This window comes from Temnothorax curvispinosus, unplaced genomic scaffold (assembly GCF_003070985.1).
Source record: "Temnothorax curvispinosus isolate PA1 unplaced genomic scaffold, ASM307098v1 QBEX01007937.1, whole genome shotgun sequence".
In the NCBI taxonomy this organism is placed as follows: domain Eukaryota; kingdom Metazoa; phylum Arthropoda; class Insecta; order Hymenoptera; family Formicidae; genus Temnothorax; species Temnothorax curvispinosus.
In genome coordinates this window covers 11,896-31,416 of record NW_020217717.1, presented here as the reverse complement: position 1 = coordinate 31,416, position 19,521 = coordinate 11,896, and the positions used below count along the sequence as shown (strand labels likewise).

General features: G+C 37.2%; 1 protein-coding gene across 1 annotated transcript; it reads left to right on the top strand.

The window, feature by feature from the left end:
* Positions 1-384: 384 nt before the first annotated feature.
* Positions 385-17,969, top strand: LOC112457594. Its single transcript, XM_025020745.1, has 5 exons — positions 385-558; positions 2,659-3,203; positions 4,796-5,115; positions 8,031-8,339; positions 16,652-17,969. Exons 1-5 carry the CDS (start codon positions 386-388, stop codon positions 17,117-17,119), a joined length of 1,815 nt encoding a protein of 604 aa, XP_024876513.1. The 5' UTR covers position 385; the 3' UTR covers positions 17,120-17,969.
* The last annotated feature ends 1,552 nt before the right edge of the window (positions 17,970-19,521 follow it).

Sequence of the window (19,521 nt, the reverse complement as noted above, 5' to 3'; positions counted from 1 at the left end):
GGCATACGCAAGTAAATTGACAAAAAGAGACATCATTTCGATAGATTCGCCTTCGAATACATCGTGAAAAGTATCAATTTGCGAGAAAATACGCGGAAGGTGGGACGCCGAGCCAAGGTTCGCGAAAACGCGTGGCTGATAGGTCAAAGATCGCATCGAGGACAGAGAGAAAGGACCGTGAAAGTTACGAAGCGGAGGTAGAAGAAAAGCCGACTTGAAAAGTGGATGGTGCGTCCCGGAGACGGAGGGACCGTCGTAAAGGTGATTCTCAAGTAGCATTTTAACCCCCGGTCCCACGAAAGGAATAAATAAATAAAGAGTTCGGCGTCTACGTCAAAGGGAGATAAAAGCGTTAGGAAAGTAAGGCGGTGAAGTGGGCGCGAAGATGAGCAGGCAAAGTGTACCACCCCCAGGCATCAATTCCTGCGAGAGGATCAGGCCGGAGCGACCCAGAAATACGATACAGAGGCTGGTATGGGGTCCCGGAACGCAGTTCCAGGTCGGTCATATGGGCATCCCAGAGGATGAGGGCTCGAATCCGCGGATGGCGTTAAGAAGGTACGTGAACCATATATTGCGGAAGTTATTAAATTGCTAAAATCTATTGAATCTTGGTGTTTCGAAGCAGCGATCCTCAAACCCTGCAAAAATCGTGTATGTTATTACCTGAAAAAGTGATAGTAGGTATTCGCGTAATCTTGTAAAAACTAGAAAGTAAAATTCGGTAGAAAGAAATTTATAGGAAATGAGCATATAAGTGCTATTAAAGCTTCAAAATTTTGTTTGTATAAAAATGGCATCACAATAAGAGGACGGGTTTGAGAATTGCTGTGTTAAAGACTTGTCGCGTTTCTGACTCAGTTTTAATTACACGTTTCCTGAATAAGAATATGTCTTTCAAAGATCTTTATGCGATACGCATATATTTTTTATACGTTCACAGTGTCGTTACGTTCTAGATATGTCATCTTGTATAATGAACATACTGAACCCGCTAATTAAGAATAAATAACGCGCGCTGCGATTACAGTGCTATACGGAATACAGTGCTTTTATACATCATATTTACGAGAAGAATCGTAATAAAGGATTCCATGAGGCAATAATACGGTTTATAATTACATTTTGATTAACGTCGACGTGAGATCGTGACGCCCCGCTGTCTGCATGTAACTAGCATCGAATTGCATTGTGCCCTCTCTCCCCGAACCAAGAATCAGAGATAATTACCATCATATCCGTCAGACAGAGAGTCGCGACGTGTAATAGATTTATTTAATCCCGCTATACGCGTCACGCGCTAATGGAGCATCGAGAGAGGAATCAGCGTGACAATTAATTACGTAAAGACGATCGATCACAAATATAGCACGCACATGAAAACCATAGTGCAAAAAGCAACGATGAAAATTACTCGAATAATAACAAAAATAGAGACGTAAGCGGCACGATAAATCTGCTTAACGCCGTTTCCTAATAGCAGTAATTCACGCGGTAATAAATCGCCAGCGGAACTATTTGTCTACGAGGTAAGATAAATTAAACGCGATGCAATTTCTTAATAACGGTAATTCACCATTACTTACCGATTGATCGCTGTGCTTGTGCGAGACTTAGCGGGCTAGATAATTAGTGCCGACAGTATAGCTTTACGTTTCATTAATCCATAATCACGTGTGTATCGCACAATAAAATATTTATTACAATATTTATTAATCGTGATTAGGTGAAACTTTATCTACTTTCATCTAATAAAATTTATAAGTTTGCTTCATGCGCATTCAATCGGCTGCATCAAAGCGTTTTACAGTAATCTGCCTTTTTATAGTTTTTAAATGCGCATTAATATTTACAAATAACGGTCGCTGTAATTTCAATTTAATACGTGAAATATCGTGACTTATATTTTTATTTCCTGAATTTACTCGGATTTTAATTCAATTGTATAATCGGATTATAGAACAGAATATAAAATTATATATTCTCGCCTTTCAGTTGCATCCCATTACAGTTCACAAAATAAAATATCAGATATACATAATAGGACATTAATCGCACGTGAGATTTATATATATTTCTGATTAAAGTTGAATTATATAGTCATTACAAATAATTATAAATTCAAACTATAATCGATCGTTAGTAAATTATTAGCGTACGTGCCGATATCATCCGATATTTCCACAAATCTCCTTTAGCAGCACCATCCATGTTACACAATTATAAATATGTAGCTTTATTGTGTTTCCAAAGCAAACCATTTTATAAGACATTTGACGACAATAATTTTTTATATTTTCATCACATTTGATGGGATTGTGTATTTGCCTGATTCCGTATATTGCTTATCTGACAGGAAAATCATGTCTAACATAAACAGCATAACACAATAATCAAAAGTTCAAGTGTATAAAAACCTCTCGCTGCTATAAATATCGTACAATATATTTTATGCCAATTATCGTGTCTTCGTTGTCATGAATAAACATTACTTTCGTATATCTAGCTAGCAAATAAATGAGATTAATTAGTTCACGTTAACTTACAGTTAACGCTTGATTCATTTTACTTTCCTGACACTGTTCTAAAATGTTAACGAAATTCTACCGACACGCTACCACAAACAGGATAACACGACAACTACATCCTTTCTTTCAGACTGCTAAGATTGTATGAGGGCAGACAGTATAGGGAAGCAGCCGGGTTCCTAATGAAGCTGCCGCATTACACCTTAAAGACTGCATTGCCGGATATTCCGGTGGACCTGTTGATCGAAACTCTACCGCACAGCCTCACCTTGCTGGAGGCGCTCTATTCCCGATTGGTGGAACTAAACGTCAGCGACACGAAGATCCTGCGGATCGAGCAGGTCCTCTGGAGGATAGTGCACCTGATATCGACCAGTCAAGATCACTTCCGACCGCGAATCTGGTGTAAACTTCTCGTGTCATTGAACAGATTATCGCCCAACACGAAGAACGCGCTGTTATCGAGGAAACGTGCCCTAGAGAGAGCTGTAGAAGGACTCGGCAAGCACGGACTGGTGCCTTCCTCGCAGACAAATATCTCCGAGAATTCCGTTACACCGAATTTAGTACCATTGCCGATGGCACTGAAAGAGGAACTCGAGACACGAATGGAAGCGTACAAATTGGCGTTGCACAAGATCGAGAATTTCGGCAAACACGCTGGGACCAATAAAGGTACATCATTTCAATTGTCGTTAATAAAGCTCGCGTTAATGTCATCAAACATTATCGCTCAAACATTATCGCGCTGTGAATCGATAATAATAATGTTTCTATAAACTCGTATTTTTACATTTATAGATGTTCAGACCATTGTCCAAAAGCTTCAAATTAAAGTCACAATATTACTCAATTTTCGTGACGGTATGAATAATCTAACAGTCATAATCATAAATCATATCCAGTTTTATGCGACAACCGGCACATTAATCAATAGCGATAAAGATAGATGGTAACCATGTATTCTTCAATTATATGTTTAATTATTCGAAAAATGAGTATTAATTATCGCTGGCAAGCAATTAGCAAAGCAATATTTTGCGATTATATGCTGTTTTTTTTTTCGCAAATTTGCTTAAATTTCCATAATAAGATTTGGCATTACAACCATCACGGCGATACATTGAAGCACATGATTATCATCGGCTGATGCGCAATGAGATTAGCGTGCATCGCTAACTCCATCGGAATAAAGTTGTGCGGTCGTTTCGTCGCGCTGCCTGTATATTTGGAGCTCCGCGGAACCGTGAAGCATTGGATTTTAACGGAGCCACGAACGCCATATTACGTTTACAAATGCAAATGGACTAATGTCGGGCGCGTGTTAAGCCATTTACATTTACATAGGGGACTGCACACTTCTCTCGTTCGTGGATAGCTTCCCACGACGCGCAATCTGAGACGCGTCATCACTGGGACGTTTCCGTAGAGAAAGGTGCTAAAGACGAAAGAAGTGTGCATGCGTAGAAAGATAAGCGACACCGCATAAATATTGATAAATGTCTAGAGAAATGTTACTTTCACGGTATCATCCCGTGAAAATAAGTCCAAGATATCAGCAACTATTCTTTTTTAATAGTCAACTTTTATATCCTTTTAAATCCTAGTTTTAAACATATATTTTTGCAACCGATTGATTCCTTTCTTTAACCATTATAGCTTTTAATTGCTTTGATAAAACTATTTTAATTATATTAAAGCTGTTTTTAATCAATTTCATGTTATTAGTAATCTCTAATCTCTGCATCATGTAAATTTAATTTATAATTTAATTTAGCAACAATTTAATTATATGTTAAATGTTAAATAAAATTAATGTCTTTTACTAGGAGATAGAAATTATTTCACGGCTTTATCGATTAAATAAAGAAAGGTATATTCGCATATTATGATATAATGGGCATAGACTGTCGTCCGAACTATAACTTATTGGAGCGTGAACCTGTCGCAATTTGTACCTCGTGCGCGAGAGTGCGGATATGCCGCATAATTTAATTTTGTCTCATTATATAAAGGAAAGTATGGCATATTTAGTTATGATGTCAGATACTCCGTGATTTCGCTGTTCATGCCGGATATCGGGCCGGCTATCTACGTAGCCCGAGGCACTGTAAAAAGACGACGGTGGATGCAGTAATAATCGCCTCGCGCCATCATCGGTTCCGCTCTAATAATAAAAAATAATAATAACGACCGACGAGAAAAAGAGAGAGAGAGACAGCTAGAGATAGAGAGAGAAGCTCTGATCTTTTCTTACGCTTTTGTAGCGGATCAAGGTGTACAGGCGGCTTCGCATCAGCGGCAGCTTTCCCTGAAGTACAGCGAGATCCAGCAGCGGCTGATCGATAATCAAAGCCTGTTGAACACCTTGGAGAAAGCGGGCGGGCCGTGTAGCCTGGAGAATCTACTAGCGGAGCTGAAGCACCGGGTCGAGCAAGATAAGGAGGCGCTCCGGCAATGGACGGCCTTGAGGAAATCGACGTCCGGATCGACGAATGCGAAGAATCCGGCTCTCGCCGCCAGACTGTTGCAGTTTTCGCGGGGCTGCGCGCTCGCCCTACAGCTCATGAGCGAAGATAATCCGCAGGTAGGGATTATAAAAACGTTTCCATCCGAACATTCCCAAAATGTAATCCTCGGAAACGCGCAAGAGAACATTCCTATCTTCCTTCCGCATTTTGTGAAAAAGATCAAATAAAGTTGCGCTCAATTTTAGAGATTAACTTGGATAATAAAATGATATTTGTAGAACAAATTCGACTTCAGATAGATGAAGAAATAACGCTTCAAGCTTGCTATCCCAATAATACTCGCGTAAGAGAGCTGTCTTCACCTATTATATCTATACCCATGAAACAATTCGCGGCGACCGTCTCAAGCGTAAAAAAAAGCGTGAAAGAGTTTAACACAGAAACGGCGGACTACTAGAACAATGGGTGCGTCGTATACGATCGCGGCGATTCATTTTTCGAGCTCCGTGAGAAGCCCGCATGGTCGGTCGTAACAATAAGAATGGCAAAGAATCTGCGCCGTCAAGCGCGAGAAAATGACCCCGAAACATACGACAACAACACGTGCAACTGCTACGATTCCCGCGAGATTGCGGCTTGCGACTTGCGACTCCGGCAGCTGACGCGTCCAAGACGAAGCCACGGACGATGTCAAAGGCGCCATATGTAACCACTGTGGAATCCCATAAGAGCCCCTACGGCGGACCTAAATTACACGAGTTTATTCCTGTACCTGCTTACATTCGATTCCTCCCGACTAAGCTGACAGTGGCATATGGCACCGTAAACGCGCAAGCAACTCAATATCAATCGTCGAAATAAATTGCACGCGAATTAACAAATAAACGAGGCGGGATTGTCAACCTGGATAGGGTACAAATTAAAACGAATATGGCAACGTACGTGAGATCTGTGTTTAAACACACCGAGTTTAAACTCGAGCGAGCAGAAACTGTGCATAAATTATTTCCATCAATGGATATAGCACATATATAAGCACATATAGCGCATATTTGATACGCGAACGTCATCGCTTCGAAACTTGAGTCGGAATAAAATATTATTATACGGCATATTAAATGGTCTACGCATGCGCTCGCACATGCGTTTCGTTAATAATAACGTACGTAATAACCTGCCCATTATTGCGAATCAAATAAAAGTTATATTTTTTAATCGAGTGCAAAAAATGAGCGCGCGCTATGGGCAATGCGATTTATTGCAAATTCCATAATTCGCATGTTTTCTTTCTATATAATTTACGATTGAGGACGCGATTACGGAGTTTCGAGTAATATTTTCTCGTCGAATTTATCGCAAAGTCAATATATACAACATTCATGAGAGACATGTTTTCGAGCGCGCGCGTGCGCGACGTATTAATGTACGCGAAGCGTTAATACGGGCGTTATGATTAATATCGCGCATATATATATTAGTGCCAAGTCATAAATTATCGCCGTTGGGAACGACGACGCACACACGTGATAAATATTTCACGCGTCCGGCGTTCGGCGTCCGGCTGCCTGCCGCGTCCGTTGCGTCGCCGCGCGGAGCTTCGCGGCGCAATAAAGATTGCAAATTAAATCCTGCGTCGTGTTGCTGGCTGATACGCCCAGGGTTTTCAGCGGCGTTTTGAAAAAACGCAAAACACAACATCCCGATCGCGACCAGTGCTATTTACGTGACGCGTCGCGGCGTAACAAGTCCGCCTACGGGAATAGCAATCTCTCTATTTCGCCGGGCAATACGAACGGCGAAATTAGTTTGCACACACATTACCTTTGTCTTCCCTCTTTTTGAGTGAGACAAGAATGGAAGGACGACGCTTTGATGACGAAAATAATCACGTCCAGCTCGATCGAGGACGATATTCGGTGAAACGGTGTCTAAAATGTTTCCAGCGAAACGCACAACGTTCACCCTTTCACGAAATTTAGCGAGATTTCGGTTGGAAATGCGGCGAATCCTGCTATCGTCAGGTGTTTAAACGGATTCTCGATAATGAATGCGCACGGCGGTGCTCTCACGATTGCATTACTATCTCGTCAAATTGGAAACAAAAATACGCGAATAATTATCTTATTTACTCTCATTTGCGGACGGCAATAATGGGGAGTAGTAAAAAGAGTGGAAATAGTGGCACCTAGATTGTTATATAACAGAATTGAATTGGAAAATCGGTCGCGGCATGCCAAAACGCGTTAATTGCTTTCCATTGAGTGCATTTTAATTGGAAGCTCGGAGTCGACTGCAAATCCCAATCGAAAACGAGTGGATCAAAGAGTGGTTGCTACGATTAGTATAAGTTTCTCCATAGTACATCCACTCGATTGCTTTAGTATGATAATAGTACTCTAGTCTTTCACGCGATAGTGTAACGTAATTTGCGTGAAAGCAAAACATTATCTTTTTCAATGTTTTTTTATAAATTCAAGATATAATAAAAGATTGATTGACAAATAAATAATATCAGCTAAACAATTTTTTATTCATTTGTCATAAGCAAGATAAATTCTAACATTTTTTCGCAGTTATCTCAGCCTATTCCGATATTCGCTAATTTTCAAGTTCCCTGATTTTCTTTTTACTTTCCATGCCCACAGAAACACTGCTTAAGCATATAATAATTTAAAAGATAAGAAAATTCTTCAAAGTTTTACGAATTATAATATAGAACCAGTGCAAAATTTAAAATTACAACGGATCCATATCAAGTTAATATTTTAAAGATAGAAAGAAAGAGAATATGTCCTAAAAAATTAAAGCATAGTCAAGTCAGGTGTTTATCCCTAGTCAATCTCTAGATGAGTATCTCTAGTCAATAGAGATACTCGTTGCAAAGGAAATAAATATTCAGATATAAAAATGAATATTCAAAAAATGAATATTCAAAAATGTATAAAACTCTCTGCAGACGAAAAGACAGTGTTTTATAACCAAGCACTTGTGCGTCTAAAGCCTGTGCTATATCACGAGTTCTCCTGTGCAGGTTTTCCATTTGGACGAAAATCTCGGCGATGACTACGAGGAGGAGTCCAGCAGCGCTGGCTACCACACGGACGAGAGTTGTAGCCCGACTCCGGAGCCGGTTGTAACGGGTAGTAACTGCGAGGTACTCAGCGTGGAGGAAAATTGCTCGGATTTAACCTCGACGAGTATCACAGTGGAACAGCTCGCCGAGAGGTACGGCGCACTCTACGCCCAGGCCAACTTGCATACCCTGGATGCCCTGGACGCCCTGGAGTCCCTCAAGGACGCTCCTGATTTAAAAGCGAAGATTCTCTACTCGGTGGTGGTGGTGAGTCTCATTTTAAGTCGAGTAATTGTAAATGGAACCAAAAGGTGCTTCTCTTTTCGCTAAAAACTGCGATATTACTTGTCAACTGAATAACTACTTTTTAATCGTACTTGAAATCTCATGGTCCTATTTCTTTTGAATAATATTCTAACTTTAATATTAACAAAAAATAAAATATATCAATATAAATCAAATATTTAATAAAAAATGTTTTAAGTAAAAGATAAATTTAAATTATATGATAAATTAATCAGCGATGTTCGACATATAGTATTATACAGAAATCGCAAAATGAGAAGTCATACTAGACCAGCGGAAATCCTACTTTTTCTCGTCGATCAATTTAACGTGACTTTCGTCATATGAAAGTGGCCGACAAAAGGCGCAACGATGCGGCCGCGAATTATTATATGAATAGCACTCAATCATCCGCAGAAACGTGTACGAATTAGCCACGTGCAGGCACGAAATTGTACGTATATTCACCGGTTGCACAATACGTCACTGTCCCGTTTCGCGCCTGTATTAATAAAATACGAATAAAAAGTTTTCCAGTAAATATATTTAATATTGTAGTCTAGTTTAAACTAATACAGATGGCCCTCGAATAACAACGGTATTTGAATTGCACGGAGTCTCGAATAGCATGGTAAAAAATTGACAACTCTTGAATAAAACACGGTCCTTGAGTTACACAAAGTTGGAATAACACGTTCACTCAATAAAAAAAGTATACCCACATACGTAGATGCGGGGATAAAGCTTGTTGTTTTTTAAAAGTTTTTTTAAATAATTTCTTGGAACTGCCCTATTGCATATGTATCTGGAATCTTGAATTGCGTAATTTTCAATAACACAGAACCAATTAATCGACGACTACCTGTATCTGTTTGATTTCGTTAATACACGATCATATGAATAATTAATTAATTAATTAAATTTGTAGGAATCACGCTACGTAAAAGAAATTTGCTTATTTTGATTGCAATCTAATTAACATTTTGGCAAACACGTGTTTACGCTAATAAAAATGCGATTGATACTATACGAGATAGTAATAACAATCATAACATACCTAAGTTTTCAATAGGCCTGTTCGTTTTAGCTGAACTTCTTGCACGGTTCATCTTTTCTCTTTTTCTCTCCAACGTGAAAAGAAATGTTAGGTATATTACAATAAAAATAAGCACATTTTTTTTACGTAGCGTGATTCCTACAAACAACTAATGATTTGTTATATATAATTTTCCATTTTTTTTAATTACTACAAACATACGATATAGGAAGCCATTTCGATTCTTCTGTTCCTATAAACGTACAATTAATTATTCCAGCATATTGCTTCACACGTAAATCAATAAGCGCCAAAATAAACAAATTTCAATTATTTCGTAATGTAATAAAAGATCCTTTCGTTTAAATCAATAGATGTAATTTAATTCTCGGAAAAATATTATAAATGTTCACCGTTTATTTTAGAAAAATAAACTATAAAGCTATTTGTTTAACGTACACTGTAAACACATTTGCATCCTCGTATACCAGTTTTATACTGCAATTGCATATTGAAGCCGGAGTGTGTGCGAATCTCGTTTGTATAATAAATGAGAAATAAATTCGAGAGACGATGATGCGATAAAAATCCACGAAAGTCATATAAAAAATGAGCTATTAGTGTAATGCATACATAATTAAGCTGATACATACGTGCACACGAACCTAGATAAGCTTACAAGAATTGTATATACGTTGTCAAGAGCAAACGCAGTTCATGTCAAAGGTTTTAGAACATGCAGCGAGATATTGGATTACACCCCAACTCACAGCGAAATCTGTTACACCGTAATTACATCGAGTGAGAGATTAAGCTATTTAATGTATATCCCGAAAAATGTTTCTCATATGCGTAACATAATTTATTTTATACAAATCTTTTTTAATATATTACACATGCATGCGTCGATGCGTTAATTTTGATAATTTAAAAACTCATCTGTATTAATTGAATTACGCAATCAAACTGACATGAATATTTTTATTCGAAAGCAGATATTGAAAATTGGATAACATTTTTCAACTTTTTTAATCACACCAGCAGCGTATTGCTCCTTTCAGATTCTGTTATTCCAAATATAAACACGTTTCTAAAAATAAAGTCGCATTAGTATCGCGTGTCAACAAGGATGATCGTACTATGAACTATCGTATAAGCTCGCCAAGCTCATTTTCGCGTGACATTGCATCACGAGTATCACGACATTGACTGTTACTTCGCAAATCGCTATGGAAACTGAATGTCGTGCTGTCGCGACATTGAAAGCTAACGACATCACATCAGCTTGATCATTTATCACTAGTAATATACAATAAGACATAACATATGTCTCTAAAAAATATGTTGGCAAAATTAGGATTTAGACTTTCCCATTACTGCAAATCCAAGTGTATTATTTTTGACTGAAACTCTTTTTACACATTTCTTGTGTGTTAAATTACGTCATTTATCATATTTAATCGGATTAAATTAAAAGTTAATACGTTCAATCGTGTTAAATGACGATTTAAAATGGTAAGGAATGTGTAAGAAAAATTTCAACTAAAATAATACACTTGGATTTACAGTGATGTGCGTATGTAAAAGAGTAGAGTTTGATGCTTTCAATATACCGCACCTGGGATACATCTCAATCAGACGCGACGAAACAGATAAATCGTAAACCTTTCACGCGCGTCCACGATCAATTTCAATGTTCCGCCAGCATCGAAAAAGTCGCGGTTGTGTGTCGTGCGGAAGACAGAGAGTCGACGAAATCTAATGGGAACGCACACACTCGGCCGAGAGTGTTGCGGTATGTCGACAAACACTTGTTCTCCACTTGCACTCTCACGTCAGATAACATGAAAGCCGGGTGCCAACGAGGACACCGAGGCCTGCATGCACTCCGTGTGCAAGCGCGCGCTCCGTGTTTACACGTGCTGTAATCACGCTTTAAAGGCTACGCCATACCGGATCTACTACCGTGTTTCCTTTTCGTCGAAAATATTCCGCGAGCAATATGTATGTTATCCGCAGTCAATATCTTCCCCCCTCTCTCCCCCCCTGGCAACAACTCAACGGAAAGTTGTCGTTTTCCACAACGTTTAAATATTAAATTTCGATAGATAAGTTTATAATATCAAACTTTTTTTTAATTAAAGTTTGCGCGAAGTCAAGCAGATAATGAGATCCTGCTTATCTACCCCTGAAATTTAATTTACAGAAGCTCCTCTATTTTCAGTTGCTCGCAATTCAGACTGTTGATGCTTCGCTTGCTCTGACGAAGAGAAATCGCTCTCTTTCTCTTTTTCTCTATCAAACTGATCAAGACTAATTACGTGCGAAGGAATAGAAACGTGAAGTGCGTATAAAATATGATTCTGTGCATTTTTTTCGAAAGTAGAGAATACACGAAGGAGAAAAAATTCGTTCAATTTCAGGTCATGACGAGTGCGATTTAAAAGAGTGAGAATACAGGACGCACGATAGAATCAATAGAATAGCGACGCGCAATATTACATCTAAAAATCTATAGATCTTCGGATCTCACACTGTGTAAAGAAGTGATAAATTTCTTTTATCTACTACTTTAAACCGGTATTTACAAAGTAAATTCTTCATTGTAGATGAAGCGTAAAGCGACCCATTTCGCGTCCGCGCCGTGTCGTCTCGTTGATCCAAATAATTTCATTATAGCGGAAAACTCCATTTTATGATCAACGGAGTCTTTGAGCAAAAAATTACCGGCCTCTCGTACGACATACTTTTTAAAATTTTAAAAGCGGCTATTACATTGCAAATACGTACAAAATTTAAATTAATTATTCAAAGGGGGGTGTACGCGATTATTAATATTAATTCTTGATGTTTTTTAATTAAACGAATTTTTCTTGCGTTAATAACTGCACTTTATATACAGACTGTATTTTATGATCGCGTAATGAAAGTAATTGCAGTGTAAACGGGAAAAAGTCGGTATGCCTTCGCGAAATATTAATCCGCATAAAAACACAAAACTCTTAATTAGCAGCAAAATGCAAAGTGCGAACGGAGTGTGCTTTAAAATTGCGCGTGTTTTCGGAGGAAATTCCATTATTTAAAACAAAATGGGTGTTTTGCAAAACAGTACGTGCAAACTCCATTTCCAGCGTATTGGCTTTTAATATTTCTTTTTATTTGTAAGTGGAAAGTGAAACGCAATGGGGAGAAAAAAAGGATAGCCGTGAACGAGAGTGCGAGAGATAACTTTTTATACGCGGGAGTTAATCTTAAAATGAATTTCGAGCAGAGGATCGACAGTTTTTGTATATATAAGTATGCTGCAAGATTATTTTTACTACCACCACGCACCTGTCTCCCACCCGATCGATGGACCATTAACGTCAAAGCCGCCGGGGAGGAAAAGAGCGAAGAGATGATGATCGGGTGGTGCGAAAGAGGGGAGCCGAAGGGGAAGCACACTTTTGCGATAGAGCATACTCGGCAAGCGACGGAGAAAGAGAGAGAGACGCCTAGTCCGTCAGCCTGAGGCTATTAGGTACTTTGCATATTTACACGGATACATACAGGTGCCTTTCACACGGATATCTGAGAAATCGATGAACTAAAATAAATATCCACGAAGAAAGCGACACACACGCGCTAACACGAACTATTCCTCCTCGATACCTCACGCGCGCGCGTTTATGTCACCTTGTAGAATGGACTGCTGTCACTTGGTCGATAACCCGACGATTCGCAAAATACATATTTTCCCCGAGAAGTGTCACCGCGTGTGATTTCGACGACGATGTCAGGAACTGGTGGCCAAGCCACGAATCCAACACGCGTCGTTTTCAAACAAGCAACTGGCAACTAATTCCATTGTGAATATACAGTGGATTTCAATCGACGATACGATTTATACTAATTATAAGCCTGAAATAGCTTAATGTATATGTATAAACTTTTTCGCTACCTCTCATGCAAATATCCCCAAGACAGGATAAAGCATTGAAGGACGAACGAAATATTGGCAGCCACTGATCGACATTTCAAAGACCCGAAATCCAGTAAAATGTCCTTTAAAGAAAGCTTCTTCGCCGCTTACTGTCGTATCAAATAAAGTACGAAAGGCAACCACTTTCTTAAATAATGCAGACGAGATATCTAACTTGCTTTTCCGCCGGTATTTCCGTCGCTATCTAGTTTCGCGCACAGATTTTCCGGTAAAATAAGCACGGCGGAGGCACTTCCTCACTACTATTTGCCTCGTGCATTTTTATTTTCTTTTACGAGGAAGCTTTCATCCTCACATGTACCTTGAATGTGTTTGTAGATAGAACGTGGCGACCGTGTGTCAGTGCTGATAAGTCATGATACTTTCTTAAAACAAGATTAGTTACAATATCAGCTGTGTTAATTTGTAGATATCGACTTGAAATTGTCCACGGATAAACATTTAAATCATTTTAAGTTAATACTAATTAATTTATCTATGGTAACTTTTGCTGATATCAATATCAAGAATCTTGAAAGTACAGAACACTTATAATATTAAACTTTGTATGCGCGAGAGTTAATATTAAAATGAATTTCGAATAGGGAATATTCCTCCTATATGTATAAACGATATTTCATATGTATAAGTATTCTACACTATTACAAGATCAAGAGATACAGTCTCGCGCCAAGTATATTTTTCATCAGATATATCTTTTCATAAGCGTTATTTTTCTTATCACCAATGACTCAATTCCACGAGATTAACTTAGAATTGATAAAAATGTGGAGACATAAGAAATAATTTATGAATATAAATAATTTCTTTAATGATAAATTACTTTTTCGATTAAAGACAAATACCGACATGTGTTTGAAAAAAATATTTTTCATGTCGTTTCACATAATAATCATTTTGTAGAAAATTTAAGATCCTATAAATGCTGACGAATTAATGATATAACTGTTAACTATTCAGTTAAATTGTTTTAAGTTTTCTCAACGTTCAATGTATCAATTAATCGAATTCTGCAAAATACAACCAACTGATATTCAAAATATTATTTGCGTTGCTTTCTTGATACAATTGCGAATGTGATAGAGCAAGGTATATCTATATACAGCTGACAGCCTATCGCCTCGCGGCTAATATGTTTCATAGCGGAAAAATGGCTTTCACACACGAATACGCGAGAAGCATATGCGATAAAATAGATATTGTAAGGCGTTTTTTTTTTCTAATGAAGACGTTTTTTCGCTCTTTCTTACACACCCACGCCCACTGTACAGAGTGTCCCAGAAATACTACTCCTCTCGACTGTAAATGAGATGAGAGAATTTGTTAGAGAGATAATCGTCTGTTAGAGACTGCAATTCCTCACGTCGCTGCTTACACAAATAACAGCTTCAGCAACCGATTACAATTCAATTTAATGCTGCGGTATGAACTGAAGCCCCACGCTACATTCAGCCGGCCGTCACGCAGAGCAGCCAAAGTCTAACTTTAAGTTCTAACTCAATCTCGTGGGATTTCTGTATATATCAGCAGTTCTCTAACTTTCGGCATTCTTGATGTTAATATTTAATATCAACCAAAAGTTATCATAAATCTGTAACTTTAACAATAACTTGAATGCTCCTTCATGATAATTGACAATTGATATCATTTTCAAAGTTTTTATAATAATACGTATTTATATAGCTCTCGATTTATATTAAATTGGATAAAATAATTGCGATCCTGAAATATAAATCTTTTTGAAATAAATTACCGATAATATAATATTTCTACATTATCGATTCAAATGTAATGAAATATTAGGGCATGATTTAATCAGGATATTGTTACAAGTTTTCGTTACGTTGTAATTTTAATGTTTCAATCAGAAGAATGTTTGCGTCAAAAGTTTTTAAAGTCGAGGTTTTCAAACTCCTCGTGAATCAATTCCGACAATATCGATTTCTTTTAAGCAGTAGAAAATACTGAGTTACACAAACGAATGGAGAAGTTAGACCGCATTGTGCTCCTAGTAACATACCAATTAAAGTCTAGCTAGTTTCTCTTCAAAAATTCATCTTGTAAGTAAAAAATGCACGAGTTGTAATATAGCAAACGCGAACGTTTGTATGCTTGTAACGGTACCGGATAAACAGTTAGCCGTTTAAAACGAGCCGTTGTTAAAAGCGGTAATTCATCAACAATGCTCGTAAATTATCACTGTAAACCCGATGGCAAAGAGGATTCTTTCGTGTCATGTGATTCTACGGAATGTCGTCGCAATTACGCGATAACCGGAAAAACGTAGAAGAAACACGCTCGCGTGCCATCAAATTAAAGCAACCAGTATTTTTATAACAATAACTTCAACGCTGCTCCGATTTTCACAGTTTACGATCGACATATACTGTCAGCAGTAAAATGTGTTAGTAACAATTTTTAATAAAGTACAAAAATTGCTACCAACAATTCGAGCAATTTGAATATAAATATGTTAAAAATTTTGCACATAACATCAATTTTCGGACAAATATATAATACAAATATATCTCGTAAATGCAGAGAAATTAAAAGAAATTGTCATCGTGTTTGAAATTACATTAAATATGTGAACGAGTATGATTATTGCGATTATTTAGCACAAGCAAAGATTAATAACTCAGAATAGAACTCGACTTTTAGTGAATACTTCTCAACATTTTAAGTTTTGCGACACTGTTGCCACATTTTTAAAATATGGTAAGAATAAAAAGTTGTTATAAATCTTGTGAAAATTATCAAGCATCTAATAAAAGTATAATTATGATTTACTCGATAAGATGTAGAAGATACAGTTTTTAATGATAGCCACAACTTTGCAAAGTAATGTTTATCAAATATAGTTTTCTTAATTCGATGTCATAAGTATCATAAAATTTTTGCACAAAGAAATTATTTAATCGTTTGCACAACGATCTCAACGTGGAACGTATATATTATGTGTCGACGTTAATCATGAATCAGCGGACGTGTTCTAAAACCTGCTGCAACTCTAATCTCTATAATACCTAACATCCGTTCATGATAATCGTGCTGCATATTGAAAGGGTCGCACACAAAACGTGCCCAACTACTTCCGCATTCTGTTCTATTCATCTTAAATATCTTAATAAACCACAGAAGAGATTTGCAGTGTCTCGTCGAGAAGACGCGCGTAATTTGCACGCGCAATTATCTAGCGACATGCATATTTTAGAACAGAATTAAAGGGCTTACCAATTGCGGCGTCCGTTAACCGGCATGTCTTGACCTTTGCAGCTCTCGTGGCGTCTAGCCGGCATGGTCCAGACGTCGAGGCGCCTGGAAGCCTTGAAAATCCTGAACGGCGCGACCGCGGCCCAGACGGCGGCGGCGACTCCAGAGCTCGATGAATGCATAAAGCGACAGCTGGCCACTTCCGGGGCGCAAACCGGTTCCCGCGAGGTCGCCGAGCAGGTGGTCAACCAGTTGGAGAGGACACTGTACGACTTTCCGTGTCTGCGTGGCTGCGCCGAGGTCAAGAATTACGCCACCGCGTGCTCCACTTTGGCCTGGGCGTGCCTGGCACGTTCCACGCCGTTGGTGCTCGATGCGGCGCAAAGTCTGGAGTTTCGCCGAGAGATACACGTGAGGCATCACGCCTCGCCGAATCCGCACGGGACCAGGATCAGGTCGGTCCTGTGGCCGGGACTTCGGGAAGGTTGTCAAGGTCCCTGCCTTCACAGAGCCGTTGTCCTAACTTGTTAAAGTACTGCGACTTTCCTATAAAAAAAAAAAAGAAAAAAAATTCATGCAGAATTGTCTTTCAAAAACATATTCATGATACGAAAACATTTTTCACATACATAAAATTTTTTAAGTGCAAGTAGTCTCCACACTGTAGAAATCAGCCCCAGGTAAATGAAACTGTACAATAATTTTCTAATGATTTAATTAAATATAAATTAATAATAAAATAATATACTCATATATTTAATAATCGCAGAACAATTTATCTCCGTTTCAAATATCTATTTTAATATATTTTGAAGAAAAGTGTCAATAAAACTTATGCAGATTTACATAACACATTTACATAACACATAATTATAGCATGACACAAATAATTCAAATTTGTGCAATTATCAATTTACAATTTACAGACGTATAACCGTCTCTCTGTAGTGTTTTCAGAAGTGCAATTTGACAACGAAAAGAGAGAGATGTACGTAGGTCGAACTCGCTAATTGAATGTACGGTGAAAGGCAGAGACAATAACGCGTGGGATGCTGCACCGCAGCATGCTCCAATTTCATTCGCGCTTATGATATGCATTCTACACCGTTGACACTTGACGCCGCAACCGGACCTTAAATTTCAGAAACGTATCTCGGGCGTGCTGCTCGCGGTTCCGCTAACCGCGGAATCAAGAATTCAGAGTAGTATGATATGGTATGTTGCGGTGCATCAGTCCACCATTTTTATTTACACAAGTCTTATCTATATCACATTGTCGTAAAGAAGAAAAATGAAGATTGACATTGAACGTATCAATCGATACGTTTGATCCAAAAAAAGATGAAGAATAAAAAACAATTACGTAATATACCATATCATAAAATAAATGAATAAGAAATATTCATAAAAATATAAAAAAATGTGCATATGTTTGTCATATTTAATAAAAGATTAACTCAAAAATGAATTATTTATTATTTTCTCGTGAATGATATTATGTATCTTCATATTATAAAACACTTACGTTTCTCCGATAAATGCGGTACCTGTAAAAGACTTTTTTTTCGATTTAACAACTGGCGTTTTAAGAAAAGAAATTCTTTAATTTGACTAATTATTTCTCGAAACTTGAATAGATTGCACAGATATACCTATTTGTTATAATCAAAATATGATTATAGAATGTAAGAATATAATAACGATAGGAAATAAATGGACCATTAAATATTGTATAACGCTAAGAAATATTAATATATATTTTTTATTTATATCTAACAAGCTAAGGGACTTTTTAATGCTCAAATGTATGAAATTTATATTAAATTATACTATTATATTTCGATATAATATCGTCGACTATATTACTCTAACAATAGTCGACATAATATCTTAATAATCAATAAGCTCTATTTTATAATTATAACAAAGCTTATACTGTGTATTATTTTGGTCGCTACAAGTTTATATTAAAATCATGTACATTAACAATAAAAATGTTAATAAAAATGTTTAGCGAAACGTTTATCACGACGTTTATTAAAATATCCAATCAGGACAGAGAGAAAAGGGCGATATTAATTTTTTAATTACGAAGACTGATCAAGGCAGAAATTCTAACGAGTCAAATTTAAGCATAATTGGCGCAATTTCGTCTAAAGAGGAAGTCTTAATATACATAGGTACACCACCGAAATATACCATATAACTGAGACGAGAATTATGTGCTTTAAGAATTTAGCTGTTCCAATTTCGTTCGACATTAATATATCTATATCGTCAAACAATTTTTACGTTCTTATCGATAAAATTAACATGTAAATATATTATATAGTAAATTATAATTTTTAATTCGATGTGTCTTCACATTATAATTATTATCAATGATATTATAACATTTCTAATATATAATTTCAGACGTTAACTCAACACATCCATTACATTCTTTTAAAAAATAAAACAATTTTTTTCACAAAACAATAATCTCTTATATATAATAAATAACCATGTTATATGTCCAATTAGGCGATTTTAAAATAAGAATAACGATTAAGATTTCAAGCGAATAAACGTCATTCAAATATGTGAATTATAAAACGTGATTAACAATTTGCAACGCCTCTGAATTAATGATATCAATTTAACTAGGACATCCGTCCAACGAAAAGTACATCTTTTCTCGCAGTTGTTGATTTAACGTATTTTTGGAATGTGATTGAAGAAGAAAAACTAAAGAACTAAAAGAAAAAGATACGAGATTGTTTCTTTACCCGTTTAAATCTCTCGAGACTCTATACTACTCTCTTGCGTTTTTATTGCGAAAACAGGTGCCTTCGATATGTTTTCGTCGGCAACATCGGCAAAAGTTTTCTGCGTATCCGTCCTACATTTTTTAATAGCGTTTATAAGAAATACACTGCAAAGATATAAAAACA

Coding starts and splice junctions, on each gene's coding strand:
- LOC112457594 (XM_025020745.1), top strand. CDS start 386: ATGAGCAGGCAAAGTGTACCACCCCCAGGCATCAATTCCTGCGAGAGG. Junction 559..2,658: donor CCGCGGATGGCGTTAAGAAG/GTACGTGAACCA, acceptor CCTTTCTTTCAG/ACTGCTAAGATTGTATGAGG. Junction 8,340..16,651: donor TTCTCTACTCGGTGGTGGTG/GTGAGTCTCATT, acceptor TGACCTTTGCAG/CTCTCGTGGCGTCTAGCCGG.